The sequence below is a fragment of the Ovis canadensis genome, chromosome 2, assembly GCF_042477335.2.
Source record: "Ovis canadensis isolate MfBH-ARS-UI-01 breed Bighorn chromosome 2, ARS-UI_OviCan_v2, whole genome shotgun sequence".
NCBI lineage: Eukaryota > Metazoa > Chordata > Mammalia > Artiodactyla > Bovidae > Ovis > Ovis canadensis.
Genome location: NC_091246.1, coordinates 174,628,982 through 174,645,351, shown reverse-complemented (window position 1 = coordinate 174,645,351; position 16,370 = coordinate 174,628,982). Strand labels below are relative to the sequence as shown.

The 16,370-nt window shown below is 36.6% G+C and overlaps 1 protein-coding gene across 1 annotated transcript in view; it reads right to left on the bottom strand.

Annotated features, from left to right (window-relative positions):
- LRP1B (LDL receptor related protein 1B) overlaps positions 1-16,370 on the bottom strand; it is a 1,961,274-nt gene that overhangs the window by 989,527 nt on the left and 955,377 nt on the right. Inside the window, exon 8 of the mRNA XM_069573760.1 lies at positions 820-1,042. Coding sequence (XP_069429861.1) covers positions 820-1,042 — 223 coding nt within the window. The remainder of the gene's footprint in view (positions 1-819; positions 1,043-16,370) is intronic.

Genomic DNA, 16,370 nt, shown 5'->3' with positions numbered 1-16,370 from the left:
AAAAGTAACTTGACATGAAAATTACATAGTATTTGTACCTTGCATTATAGAAGAAAGCAAAGAAAGCCACTTATTGCAGTTCTATAGAATGAGAATTTCACATGAAATTAGTAAGATCAGTGAGATAAAATCGAATTTCAAAAGCATTCTAGTGAATAAGACAGCTCCACTTAGAGATCTTCTTCAATTGTTAACTGAATGTTATTTCCAAAACCTTGTAATTCAGCAAAGGAAAAAAAAAAAAAACACAAATGAGAAAAAAATTGACCTTGGTGTCTTTCACAAAATTTTTATTCTGGGAAGTAAATATTTAAACACTTCAGAAGGCAAAGTATAATCCAACATATTAAAATAATAATAAGACTTCTGTGAGCCAGCATTTGTGTTATTAGCTATATTGTCCTATTGTGCCACACAGGACAATCGATAGTTCAGGTTTTTACAAATGAAATACTTACATTAGTTTTTAGTAAGTAGGTTATAACATCTGTCCTATTCTAATACTTTTCTTTCTTACTAGTGTAGAATTTCTGGTTGCATTGGCTGTTTTTGATTTATTTCTGCTGGTTTTTGTTTTGTGTGCCTTTTTTTTTTTTTTAATAGAGGGAAGGAGGGAGAGCAAGTCCTCCCCCATCATGTATTATGGAGTGCACTGTGAAAAGAACATTCTTCCATTTAGCAAACACATCACAATTTTTATGATCCACTGCAGCTTGACTTCATAAGAAATTTTCCACACTGCAATTTTCAGTCTTCTTTCTAGTATGAGATCATTCATTTTATTACCTTAGCTGCATTTTCCAACCAAACTGTACTTACTTGTCTGCCTTGGATGATAGTATGTCTGTTTTTTCCTTGATAGTCCACTACTTCCACATAGTCCAAGTAAAGATCTACCCAGTAAACCCATTTGTTGACTAGGTCTAATGCCAGTGCAGCTGGCTGCTCTGTCTTAGAATCAGTTATCCTTGTTCTGTTCATCCCATCCATGTCACATCGCTCCACTTTGGCCACATTCCCATAGTCAGTAAAGAAAAGTTTTCTGTTGAAAGAAAACTAAATGTTAAAGTGGAAGGGTGGGGGCAGCATATTCAATAGAACCATCTGTAAAACCAGAACTTTTCCTTCTAATTTATTTCAGTGGTTACATCTGTTAGCTTCCCATGACCGTTTCCATATAATATCACTCATAAACAAGGAAATCTGCTAATGAATATTGCAGGGCATAAGGGAGTAGGTTAACTAACAACTGTAAAATTTCCCCAGAACCAATGATTATGGTGGGTTTATTTTTGTATTAGGGGAAATGTTTCTTTAAGCTTCATAGAGCTAGTACACATATACCACAGGAGATCTGTATAGCCCATTTGGAATAAGCTTCAGAAGTGAGCCAAGTAACCAGGCCAGGGCATGTGAGCTATCAGGCTTTATCTTCAACCTGCTTTTCAAATTGCCTGGTAATGTCTGTCTCCTATAAAAGCTATTATGTGGAGCTCAATGATGCTATGAGTAGTAAAGTATAGAAAACCTGCAATGGAATTAAGCAGATGGAAAAGCAAATGTGCCATTTATAGCAATGAAAATAAATAATCACCCCCAAACCAATCCCAAATTCTCCCAAATATCCCCAACTGACAAAATTTACTAAAGATAATGCAGGCCATTTCCTTTCATTTTCTCTTTATATATTTTAAAGAAAAGACCGAAAAGCAATGTTAATCTCTGAGACGAGAAATCCTTCTATGAAGTGCTAACAGCATGTGTCAAAGGTTTAAATACCTCTAATACCTCAGTGTCTAATATTTGATTAGTATTCACTATATTTAGTAAACAGAAATCAATTTCAATTAACCTGACAATATTTTAACAAGATTATCTACTCATGAGAGTAAATTATGTTCGTAAATGGAGGACCATCTTGCCTTCATTTAAAAACCATCTCCAGAATAATCTTATTTCCAGTGACTGAGCAATATTAAGATTACCTAGAGTATAGAATATTTGATTTTGCAAACTTGGTGAATTAGTTTTTAGTTACCTGTCTCAACACTATTGCATCAGCTCACAGTATGGGGGTATCTTTCAATACTAAGGAATATTACTTAAGCTTTAATTAAGCTCTTTTGCTATGGGAAGCTGTGACTAATTTTTAAACATTAATGCATGTGTAGTGTGAGCCAGATTTTATTATGAGTATGTATTTCCCCAAATATGTTGAAAGATCAATTTATCACAATAATTTAAAAAATAAAATAAGTTTCATCCTAATTTCTCCTGGAAAAAAAAAATCACGATAAGTTAAAAAATGTTTTTCAAGTGACATTCCATTCAGGTGAAGAGATTTCTATTCCAGTGAAGAAGAAATAAAGGGGCACATAGTACATTTTATTGTCATGCTAATTACTCAAACTTCCACACCTATGATGGCTCATTAGTTACTTCCCTTCCACTCTCTCTCCCTCTCTCTCATCTTTACCCCAGTCTCTTCCTGCTTCCATCTTTCATCTTTTCTTTTCTTCACTTCTTAATCAATTTGTTCATGGTCATCTCAAATTAAGTTACTATTAAGATTACCAGTTTACCTCTTTCTTACTATAGAACACTGTCCACTGTTCTTATCATAAAAACTCTCTTTTCTCACCTCATACCAAAACATCTGTCCTTTCATAGTTTTCTTTTCCAACTGGTCCATTTCATAGACCAGATAGATGCTGGTATGCAGATAGCTTGGCTTTGGCACAGAGAGCCGGAAGCTTTGGCCCATTGTGTTTAGCACGTTGTATATAGACTATGTATAGTGACATGAAGGAAGGGGTTCCAACTATCTACATGAGGCTGAATAGGAAAGATGAGTCTCGAGATTAGAACTTCTCTCAAGTCACCCTGAGGTGACTTAATTAGATGTGATCCTAAAAAGACAAAAAGAAAAGAATGCCAAGACAAGAAGCCTGCAGGCATATTTTTGAAGAAAGAAGAGCAAATAAGATTAGAGAAAGAAAGAAAGTGAAGTCGCTCAGTCATGTCCAACTCTTTATGACCCCATAGACTGTAGCCTACCAGGCTCCTCCATCCATAGGATTTTCCAAGTAAGAGTACTGGAGTGGATTGTCATTTCCTTCTCCAAAGGATCTTCCCAACCCAGAGAGCGAACCCAGGTCTCCCGCATTGTAGGCTTAGGCTTTACCATCTGAGCCACCAGGAAAGCCTGATCAAAGACATAGATTCTTATAGAGGCTTAAGGAGAAAAATTCCCTGATAAAGAATTGGAGTGGCTGGCTGGGTCAGTTGGGTGTCCCTGGTGGCTCAGCTTGTAAAGAATCTGCCTGCAGTGCCTGAGACCTGGATTTGATCCTTGGTTTGGGAAGAAACCCCTAGAGAAGGGAATGGCTATCCACTCCAGCATTCTGGCCTGGAGAATTCCATGGACTGTATAGTCCATGGGGTTGCAAAGAGTCGAACACGATTGAGCAACAGTCACTTCACAAAACAAAAAAAGATTAAAAAAAAAAAAAAGAATACAAATTTAGAAGATGTCATCGAGTTTGGTATTTGTTAGAATACCAGTGATTTTTGGTACTTTTGTCTGAAAAAAAAATAGTTTAGTTATAGAGGAAAAATGAACCTGATGGTAATAAAGGAGGTTGGGAAAATGTAAATAATTTGTCCAAGAAGATTTTCAGTGATCATTTCAGTTCAGTTCAGTTCAATCACTCAGTCGTGTCCAACTCTTTGCAACTCCATGAATCGCAGCACGCCAGGCCTCCCTGTCTATCACTGACTCCTGGAGTTTACTCAGACTCACGTCCATCGAGTCAGTGATGCCATCCAGCCATCTCATCCTCTGTCGTTCCCATCTCCTCCTGCCCCCAATTCCTCCCAACATCAGAGTCTTTTCCAATGAGTCAATTCTTCGCATGAGATGGCCAAAGTACTGGAGTTTCAGCTTTAGCATCATTCCTTCCAAAGACTAACCTATTATTGCAGGGACGATTCAAGTGATTCTTATCTTAATTGCAGGACATAATAAAACTGGTTGAGGCAACTCTGAATAAGCTTAAGAAAAGTGTGAAAGAAAAGTATAAATATATGATTCATCAAAATGTTGCTGTCTTAATGAAAACATAAAACCAAAAGAAAAAGAGGACTTTGGGTATGTGAAATAGCATTGAGCTAGAAGAAACAGCGAAGAATTTGCCATTGTACTTCCAGCACAAAGCAGAACAGTGCTGAGTGGTGATATAAAAGAAGGTCTTTCCATCAAATTCAATTTTCCCAGCTTTGAGAATACTGACTATGATAAGCTCAATTCACTTATAATTGAAATTCAAGAAATGAAAGTGTTCCCAAGGATAGCAGCACTAAGAACATAAATCTGCAAGCAATAAATATCCATAGTCACATGATTATGGCTATCATTATGACTGTAGATGTTTCTTTGTTTGTTTTAATTTTAGTTTAAAATTTAGTTTAATTTTAGTTTAAAATTATCTCCTACTGTTACAGAGAAAAGATTCATTCGAAAGGCATTGTTTAATTGATGTATGACTATTATAATTATAAACAGAAGCTATAGTTTTAATTGTCTGAAACATAACTAAATTTCATTCATGATAAAGTATAGCTAGGGTGTGATAAAATCACTCTTTTCTCTCTTATAAAGAATGAATCACATTATCTCACTGATCTTAATAAATGTTTGTGAAATAGAAAGGTCAGATTATTTCTATTTTACAGATGAAATAGATTCCAAGTCCACATGGACAGCTTGTCAGAGCCATAACACACATATTTGTCTTGCCTTTTGTTTTTAATGCACTATTTTGAAATAATTTCAAACTTACAGAAAAGATATAAGGATTGTAGAATAAATGTGTATACCTTTCACCTAGATTCACCAGTTTTTCAACTTTTGTTCCTCTGGACATTTTTAGTACCAGCTGAACCATTTGACACTAAATTGCAGAAATGATGACCCTCCTCAACTAAGACTTCGGTGTGCATCTCCTAAGTACCAAGACATTCTCTTTTTTTAACACTGCTACAATAGGTAGATTTTATTCAAATACAGCCTGTTGAGCAATAATGTTCTATACAGTAAAAATTTCTTTTTTTCTATAATTTAGGGTGGAATCCAAAATCATATACTTCACTTAATTGTCTTTTCTCTCTCAGTTCAGCAGTTCAGTTGCTCAGTTGTGTCCGATTCTTTGCGATGCCATGAATTGCAGCACGTCAGGCCTCCCCGTCCATCACCAACTCCCAGAGTTCACTCAAACTCATGTCCATTGAGTCAGTGATGCCTTCCAGCCATCTCATCCTCTGTCGTCCCCTTCTCCTCCTGCCCCCAATCCCTCCCAGCATCAGGGTCTTTTCCAATGAGTCAACTCTTCGCATGAGGTGGCTAAAGTATTGGAGTTTAAGCTTCAGCATCAGTCCCTCTCTCTAGACTCCTTTAATTTTGAATAGTTATTTAGCCTTGCATTGTTTTTTTTTTTTGTTGTTGTTGTTATTTCTAAAGTGTAAACATGAGTTGTTTTGAAGAATAAATCTATTTAAAAAAAAATTGTTGATGTGGACCATTTTTAGTCTTTATTGAATTTGATTCAATATTGCTTCTGTTTTATGTTTTGGTTTTTTGGCTATGAGGCATGTGGGGATCTTAGCCCCTTGACCAGGGATCCAACACACATCCCCTGTATTGTAAAGCAAAGTCTTAACCACGGACCACCACAGAAATCTCCAATACCCCTATCTTGAGTTTGCCTAATTTTTCTCATAATTAGATCACTTTATGCTTTTTGAACTGAAATGTAATAGCTTTATATATTATTATTTATGCCTCTGGGTTTAGAAACCAATGGTAAGCCTATGCTCTATTCAATAAATTCCCTAAAATGAAGCACAGTTGGTGGCTTGAAATCTCCTTTATCCCATCTTATTCAGTGTTTTCTGAACACTTAAGTCTTAATTTCCAGCATTTTCAGTCATCCTTTCAGCATCTCCTCTCACAAGAACCAAGCATCCTCTGCTGCTTGGCAGCCAAGGAGCTGCTTTAGTAGCTGTCTGCATATGAAACTCATGGTGGCTGGTGGAGATCGTTCCCAAATTTGTCCTATACTTTATTCTCTTGGGATTACAATACTGACATTTCCTATTGCCCTGTTCTTTCCTATAGACCCTATACCAATTATTTCTTTATTCTCTAGAAAGTAGAAGAAATTAAATTGAGATTTCTATTCTCTTGTTCTTAACTTCCTTTTTGAATGCCATTTTATTCAATTTCCACTAACACAAAAATTAAAGTGAAACAACTACTACCCAACTACTGTCTCTAATGTATGCTTAACTATTCGTTCATAAATGAAAGGAAAATGTCTTTCAAACTTTTAATTATTCATCCAACTCCTTAATCGTAACTTGATAGCTGGAGTAAATAGGAGTTTGTCATATTAGCTTCCTATCTCATTTCATATGGGAAACTGATTTTATCTGATGTCCTGTTGATTACATGACTAGCCCTATCTTACTATAGACATATAAGTATTTTATACAGTTGGGGATAGTAAGAAACTTTGAGTATTGTTGGTAAACTTGCCAGACATAAATCAAAAGTCACAAAGGGAGCACTGACCGACAGTGACAGAGCACTGTGCTTACAGAGTTATGGCCCCAATCATCCTTATGTTTTAAAGCAAAGCAACTGTTATACATACTGATGTCTTAAAATATGTGCTTTTTTTTTTCCTTTAACTGATAAAAATAGGTTTAGTTTTTCAAGTGATATTTGCTTTAAGTAATTCTTCCATATTTTTGTACTTTGTCCAAAATGACAAAGGGGAATTTAAACATACCAGAGTCCTATCTACATCTTTTTTTTTTTTTTTAATAAAGCTGAAACCTTTTCTGAAGTATTCATTCATTCATTTAGCTGTGCTCAATCTTAGTTGGGCCATGCGGAAACTAGTTCCATGACCAGGGATCAAACCTGGCACCCTGCATTGGGAGCATAGGGTCTTAGCCACTGGACCACTGGGGAAGTCCCCTTCCATTTCCTTTAACTGTATAGTCCACTCTGGCTTTGTGTTATCATTCTTACTGCTAACATTTTGGTTATAGCTTAAAGATGGAATTTAGAAATTTCAGAGTTCTCACAATGTAATTATCTATCATTCATTTAACTGTTTAAAAATGAGGTTATACAACAAGATTTTGGTTAAGAAATAAATAAGAGAATGAAGCATAAAACTCAAAAGCCATATATTGCTAAATTTAGAAGAAAAATCATTGTTCTGATGGGCCTAACACATTCTCCATGTTTATAATCAGGTGTTAGAGAACTTCATATCTTCACATTTCAGGAAAAATATATGTATTTTTCTTAACAACAATTACATTAGAAACATCAGTTTTTGATCTTATTTTAAAAATAACTATGTTATCAAAAAAGCATCAATATTAATACTTTATTTTTCTTCCATTGTGTTTACAGAAATTGAACAAGAAAGTGATTTTCTACATTATATAGAGTAATTAAAGTATACTCTGAATTAAAGTTAAAATATTAAATATTTATCATTGTAATTCTAAAATGCAATTGTGAATATTAAAGAGTAATGAGTCTTCAGAGTAACAGGTTTAAATTCAATTTCTATTAGCTCGTGCTACTTAAGGGATGTAGAAGATACATAAACTATTTTCTCTGTCTAGCCAAGATTGTTCAAGACAGTGATTTATTGATTTTTACTTGGTTGGGGTTTTTGCTTTCATTGTTTGAAAAATCTCTCTTGAATTTCGTTTCAGTTCATACATAAACACACAGAAATTAAACTTGACATACAGCTGGCTACTCTATATTCTGGAAATACTCCCACTAATAATTCTGCTGGAAGTGTTAATGAATTAGATATATCAATCAACATGGCTTAGTCAATTAACATCCTCATTTACCTGAATCTGCCCTACTCAGTTAGTGTTCCTGAGAGTGGCATCCCTATGCGGCAATATTATCCCTTCCCCATCCCCCTACCACCACCTTGGGGAGATTTGATGCAAGCAAAATAAAATTATAGGCTAAGCTGTATCACTAAGACCCTTTCTCTCATGAATCCATGCCAAATGGTATGGAGCTCACCTAGTGGGCAGCTGCGCCAACATGGGTGGAGGGTGGAGTGGGGTGAAGTGGGGTGGGTACAGAGAGGAGGAAAACCAGAGCATGTTCGTAGATATAGAGGGGTCATGAGATAGAAACAGGATGGAAGGAGCCATGCAGTATTTGGGCAAGAAATTCTCTAGGAGTCTGTTTTAATTTCCTGTTCTCAGGTAGGTAAACACATGGGAGTTACCACAGCCTCTTGGAAATTTGTATACATTTGAGTGGCTTTGGTGGGGTGTTTCTGTACTTGGAAGCTAATGTGTGATAAGTAAAACACTACATTGTTTAATGTCTTATATTAAAGATTCAGATAACTCTTGTACTAAAGATTTTGGACAATTAAAACTTATACCACCTTCAGTTCAGTTCAGTCGCTCAGTCATGTCCAACTCTTTGCAACCCCATGAATCACAGCACACCAGGCCTCCCTGTCCCTAACCAACTCCCAGAGTTCACTCAGACTCATGTCCATTGAGTCTGTGATGCCATCCAGCAATCTCATCCTCTGTCGTCCCCTTCTCCTCCTGCCCCCAATCCCTCTCAGCATCAGAGTCTTTTCCAGTTAGTCAACTCTTCGCATGAGGTGGCCAAAGTACTGGAGTTTCAGCTTTAGCATCATTCCTTCCAAAGCAATCCCAGAACTGATCTCCTTCAGAATGGACTGGTTGGATCTCCTTGCAGTCCAAGGGACTCTCAAGAGTCTTCTCCAACACCACACTTCAAAAGCATCAATTCTTCGGCCCTCAGCCTTCTTCACAGTCCAACTCTAACATCTATACATGACCACAGGAAAACCATAGCCTTGACTAGACGGACCTTAGTCGGCAAAGTAATGTCTCTGCTTTTGAATGTGCTGTCTAGGTTGGTCATAACTTTTCTTCCAAGAAGTAAGTGTCTTTTAATTTCATGGCTGCAGTCACCATCTGCAGTGATTTTGGAGCCCCCCAAAATAAAGTCTGACACTGTTTCCACTGTTTCCCCATCTATTTCCCATGAAGTGATGGGACCAGATGCCATGATCTTCGTTTTCTGAATGTTGAGCTTTCAGCCAACTTTTTCATGCTCCTCTTTCACTTTCATCAAGAGGCTTTTTAGTTCCTCTTCACTTTCTGCCATAAGGGTAGCATTATCTGCATAAATGAGGCTATTGATATTTCTCCCAGCAATCTTGATTTCAGCTTGTATTTCTTCCAGTCCAGCGTTTCCCATGATATACTCTGCATATAAGTTAAATAAGCAGGGTGATAATATACAGCCTTGCTGTACTCCTTTTCCTATTTGGAACCAGTCTGTTGTTCCATGTCCAGTCCTAACTGTTGCTTCCTGACCTGCATACAGATTTCTCAAGAGGCAGGTCAGGTGGTCTGGTATTCCCATCTCTCTCAGAATTTTCCACAGTTTATTGTGATCCACACAGTCAAAAGCTTTGGCATAGTCAATAAAGCAGGAAAAACATATTGAAATACCAATTCTATGTAAAGGAATCATTTTACCATGTTCACATATAACCCTCATGTAACCCTAACATGGCATAAATATATATAGATATATAAGTAGAAAGCATCTGAATTTTTTTCTGTAATCTCCCATGAAAACAGAAAAGAAAGATATTAATAATGGACAATATTTTTTTAATAATCTTTCTTCATTTTTTAAAAACTCAATATATTACTCAGGACATATCAACAGATTTTCAAATGTTCTTCCCAATTCCAAGCTCTCTAAATGCTTTCACAAATTCAAATATGAACTCTTATCAATTTCCATCCTATCCTAACCCTGCCTCTAACTCATTTTTTTTTATTTCAAGCAAATTTATCTTTTAAGCTTTAATTCCCATTGGTTTTCATCTTTCCATATTCCGAGAGCTAGAAGCTAATTCAGCAACTAATAAGCTTCCCACTGTAAACAAAGAGAGGAAAAAGAAGAAAAGTAAAAATATTTGCATATTAATATTATTATTATTGTTTTTGTTTAGTCATTCAATCATCTCTGACTTTTTTGCAACTCCAATGGGATTCTCCAGTCAAGACTACTGGACTGGGTTGCCATTTCCTCTTCCAGGGGATCTTTCCAACCCAGGGATCAAACCACATATCTGGGTCTCCTGCGTTGCAGGCAGATTCTGAAGCCCTGATTATTATTTCTATTTATCTTTATTACATAGCTATTTCATCAATGTTTAACACAGATGGGGACACAATGTGATAAGTAACTAACCCTATTTCCCTGGGTTAGCATTGCCTGAGACTTGGCTTATATTTATTCATTCATATCTACCACCCACACATGACTACACTTAAACTGGAACTACCACATCTAATCGCCTAAAAGATAATGACGTACTTGGCCTAATATTTTGACTTTTAGGCAGCCATTTTTCTCAAGCTGTAATTGAAACCTTATAAACTCATCTATACTCCAGATGTAAGTTTTCAATATCCTCACCCTTATTTACACAGGTCTCTGCCTAAAGTACAGGGCAGCCTAACATCTGTCCATAGATACAACATTCTCTCTTCCTACCCAAACACTTCTGACCTGCCCTCTGAATCTCCTACGATCACAAAATCCCCAATGTCCTAAGACTAAACTTTGAATACCTCCACCTTTTTGCCTTTACTGAAATTTAGCATCTGTTGAGCTCATCCTTTACCAGCAGTCACAGAAAATGTGGGCTTCTTATAAGAACCTCAGGAGTAGATCTAAACTCAGTGCCTCCTCGAATACTAATTCCAGAATACTACTCTCTTCTTATCTTGTAACATCTCATGTTTTTTCAGGAGTCTCATTAATAGACTGTATCAATGACAGCACCCATCCTTAAGTTAAATTATGTATTATTAAAATTATCCTACAACTGTTGATAACAATCAGAATAAAACTTCATATTCTCAACATTGCCCCAAACAGTCAGATCATTTAGTCTCTACCTATCTCTCCAGCTGTCTGGAGGTAACACTTTCTCAGTTTTAATAGCTACATCTAACTAATCCATTCTGAAGGAGATCAGCCCTGGAATTTCTTTGGAAGGAATGATGCTAAAGCTGAAGCTCCAGTACTTTGGCCACCTCATGCGAAGAGTTGACTCACTGGAAAAGACTCTGATGCTGGGAGGGATTGGGGGCAGGAGGAGAAGGGGATGACAGAGGATGAGATGGCTGGATGGCATCACTGACTCGATGGATGTGAGTCTGAGTGAACTCCGGGAGTTGGTGAGGAACAGGGAGACCCGGTGTGCTGCGATTCATGGGGTCGCAAAGAGTTGGACATGACTGACGACTGAACTGAACTGAATAATATTCTTCTATATAATTCAAATAACTTGGCCATCTTTCAGTTCATTAAACAATATACACAATTTCTTCCTTTCTCCATTTCTTCTTTTCTCCAGGGGACGTATCCTGTCTCCAAGTCTGGAAAATAATTTCTACCACACTATTCCAAAATTGGCTTTAGCTTTTAACTCAAATGTCAATTTCCGTGAAAGACCTTTCCTGTTTTTCCCGTATCAGTTAGGTCTGCCTGATAAACTCTCATGGCATTCTGTATTTTTATCACATCCTTTCTTACTTAATTGCATAAAACAGATACACACAAACACACATACACACACACATACAATGGTTAGTTTAAGATCAGTTTACTAAGTAGATTATAGTCTCCAAGAAGAAAAAGACTATATCTGCTTTATTCAGGACTATACACTCACGACTGAACCATGTATCTGCCTATATTGTTTCTCTGTCTCTCTACATATATCTATATAAGCTCTGAATTCATCCCCTCATAATAGAAAAGAAAATCTAAACTCAGACTTAAAAGCATGTTAAAAGGGCAAAAAATATGGATAAGGCCATTGTAGGGTATGAAAATAAGTTGGTTTACCACATTATCCAGCATAGCCCATTGGAATTCTTTGCTCCTAAATCATTAGCTAATAATAAATTATTGCTTGGCCTCAGTTTTATTGCTTTTCCCTCTTTTGTACATAATTCTGTTTAGAGAACTTGTAGGGAGTAGTGATATTAGATCATGGTAAGGTCTGGTATTCCTTTATCTGGCCAATTTTCAGTTTTAATGAAATCTCAATACGAATTTCCACCTACCTGTAGATACCAGATTATAACAACATTTGCATGTATCTCTAAGGGATTTAGACCATCTACTTCCAGAATATAGCAAAGTTTTGTTTCTTTGTTTACCTTAAAGTTGGATATTTATATAATGAACATGAATTTGAAGACTATACTGTCCCCTGTGAGGAAGATGGACTCAAAATGTTAGAAGATTAGATAAGGAGATACCAGTATGGTAGATAAGCATTAGCACAGGGGTAAATGGGAAAGAAGAGAGAAATTTCAAGGAGTATTTTGGGGTCTATATCGACAGGACTTGACAGTTTAATTCGGTGAAAACAAGGGTGATTAGAGAGGAGCATTCTAGCTCTATAATAAATTTCGCAAAATATATTTATGGAATATACTGAGCCTTCAGATTTTTCTCAGGAAATCTGCCAGGCATAAGATTGCAAGGTGTCATTGAATTTAATATGAGGAAAGGATTTTACAATTTGGGCATATTACTTTCCATGACCAAGGGCAACACTATCTCAGGTCTTCTTCAGGGGTCAGAATGCAGGATGTCAGTACTCAGAAGCTCATGCTCAATATATTTGATTCATGTGGAATAGTAGAATATTTGCAGTAATATATTGGAGGCAAAAAGTTGTTCTTTGAAATATGCAGAGATGTATAACCTAATTTCCACACTTAGGGTGTCTTACTGGTTTATAAAGGCATTTTTCTGAGATGAAATAACATAGATGGCTGTCTCAGAAGCAGCTAAGGTAAGTATCCATGAAGTTGTGGACCGCTGAACAAATCTGGTTCACTGCTATGCTAATTACCAGTTAGCTGAACTGTCAATTTCTATTTTAAATTCTTACTAAATGGAGGAAAAAGCAGCAAGGTGAAAATGAAGCTTAACTGCAGCATAGTAATTTTTAATATATTATTTATTGTTTATACTTGTATGCATCTCTTAGTCTGCTGTTGGAATAAAATGTGTGATAATATTGCAATGATGATAAAATCATATGGTTACAGAGATAAAACCACAATGTAGAAACTAAAGATTTCTTTGATATTCACTTTCCTAGCTGTGAAAAGCAGATATATACTTGGAAAAATAAGGCCAACATCCTGTAAAAGAACTTCTTTATAAGTGACATTACTCAAATGCCTTGGTTTAGTTTTAAACTGAAATGCAGGATCAAGTGTAGACTAAGTGTGGCTAAGACTTCAGAGGCTAAAGGAAGCTGATTAAGGAAAAGGACTGTTCTTGCTCTGGGGTAGTTTGTCATTTCCTTCTCCAGGGGATCTTCCTGACTCAGAGATTGAACCTGGGTCTCCTACATTGCAGGCAGATTCTTACCAAATGAGCTATGAGGTAAAGTGAAAGTGAAAGTTGCTCAGTCACGTCTGACTCTTTGCGACCACATGGACTATGCAGTCCATGGACTTCTCCAGGCCAGAATACTGGTCTTTCCCTGGGTGGCCTTTCCCTTCTTCAGGGGATCTTTCCAACCCAGGGATCGAACACAGGTCTCCTGAATTGCTTCCTGATGGCTTCCACCAGCTTCCCAGGTGGCTCAGAAGTTAAAGCGTCTGCCTCCAATGTGGGAGACCTGGATTTGATCCCTGGGTTGGGAAGATCCCCTGGAGAAGGAAATGGTAACCCACTCCAGTATTCTTGCCTGGAGAATCCCATGAACGGAGAAGCCTGGTAGGCTACAGTCCACGGGGTCACAAAGAGTTGGACACGACTGAGTGACTTCACTTCACTTTCTTTACCAGGTGAGCCACAAGGGAAGCCCAAAGCCCCTGGCAAAACAGGGATTGTGATAATTACTAGATGCTTCTAGACTAGACTAGGGTTTCTTGACCAGGATGACCTTTAGGGGCTCCATCCATAGCTAGTTTTGCAGGCTGTGAAAATTGACAAGTAGGCCAGCAGATATGTATTCCTACAGGTGTTTTTGGACAAAAAGTTAATATTCCCAAAGGCAATATCCATGTTCTAAACAGTGATTTTCAAGTTTTATTGTACACAATAAGCATCTAGATATCTTGCTGAAATCTCCATCTTCTGCAATCACTGTGGTGGGAATTTGGGGAGTACCTAACAAAATTAAATATGCACGTAAAATCTCTTTCATCCAACACTATTTGTTCCAGAAATTCATCTTGAAGATGAATCTTCTCAAATAAGAGACAATACATGCACTAAGTTATTCACTATAACATTAGTAACAATGGCAAAATATTTTTATTCAGCTTTCCTTCCTCATCCCTATTTATTATTTCTTCCTAGATGTACTCATTTGTTATCTCCTGAGCTCAAGATTCTGGGAATACAACAGGGGATTCTAAAATATCTAATCTCTACTTCTAGAGGGAAAGGGGAACAAGATTACTGAAGATAAATATGCATCATAACTTATGAAGAAATACTCAGAGATGATCGGCTTGGGTAATTGCAGATTGTTAATTGATAGAAGCAATGTCTACTAACAAATTCTTATTAGTATCATACTCAAAGAATTAAAAACAGTAGGCTATTCAAGGGGATTTCCCCAGTGGCTCAGAAGGTAAAGAATCTGCCTGCAATGAAGGAGACAGAAAACTCAGGTTCAATTCACTGGAGAAGGAAATGGCAACCCACTTCAGTATTCTTGCCTGAAAATCCCCATGGATAGAGGCACTTGGCAGTCTAGTCTAAAGGGTCACAAAGAGTCAGAAACAACTAAACAACTAAACACAGCCACACAGGCTATTCAATCATGGTAATCTTTTCTCAATTTAGTCATTTCTAACATGGAGGCCAATTAGTTTTTCAAAGAGAACAAATTAGGTACATCTTGTATTAGAAAGTTTCCTAGGTTATTGTCTGCTGCTCAACCTTCATGACATTTTTTCTTCTAAATCAGTATATATAATATTCAACTTTACATACCAATTTAACAGGCTATAGTCTCCAATTCAATCAAACACCAATTCAGCTGTTACTAAGAAGATGTTTTGTATATATAATTATCATCTAAGATTATCCTCAATAATTTGGATGGGCTTGATGTAATCAATTGAAAAGTTTAAAAGCAGAACAAAAGCTTCCCTGAAGAAGAAATTTTAAATGTAGACTGTAGCATCAAGATTTCCAGGCTGCCTTCCTGACTGTCTGCCCTAAGCTTTTTCATCTAACTAGCTAGCCCCCACATCCGTATATGTCAATTCCTTAAGAAAAAAAAAAAATTATATATACATTTTTATAAATCCTACTGGTTCATTTTTTTTTTCTTTTGAAACTTTGACAGAGTGCATAAAAACTATTTAGGAGAATAGTCCACCATTAAATGTGAATTTAAAATATTTAATAGATATTAATAGTTCAACTAACTGGAAATTAGAGTATCAATGAACCAGATTTGTTCAGTAAATCAAATGAAGAAAACAGAGGTCCTGAGGACATATTTTAGATCCCTAAATCCTGCTACACCATAGGAAGCACCACTTGTTTATTCAGAAATCTGAGCCATTAAATTTCATCTTATCTGCTTAAGCTGAGTGAATGGCGTTTTCTAACATTTATAACTGGAAAATTCTTATGTGATAAATACTCACAGTTAGGACAAATAGTAATTGAAACACCTATCAAAACTACAGGAAAAAGAAGTAAAATATTCCACAGACAACAAATGTATTATGAAATTATTACTTAAAAAGTTGGAAATTTTAAAAATATATATGCAACTACCACAAATTAATTTTATTTTATTTAAATGAAAGGAAAAGTTATTTGATTAATCAATGGTTTTTAGCAATACTTGGCAAATTCAGAAGTCTAAGATTACAATATATATAATTTCCTTGATCAGATCAGTTCAGTTCAGTTCAGTTCAGTTGCTCAGTCATGTCTGACTCTTCGCGACCCCATGGAATGCAGCACGCCAGGCCTCCCTGTCCATCACCAACTCCTAGAGTTTACTCAGACTCGTGTCTACTGAGTCAGTGATGCCATCCAACTCTCTGGCCCTCTCCCATCTCCTTCTCCTGCCTTCAATCTTTCTCAGCGTCAGGGTCTTTTCAAATGAGTCAGGTCTTCGCATCAGGTGGCCAAAGTACTGGAGTTTCAGCTTCAATATCAGTCCTTTGAGTGC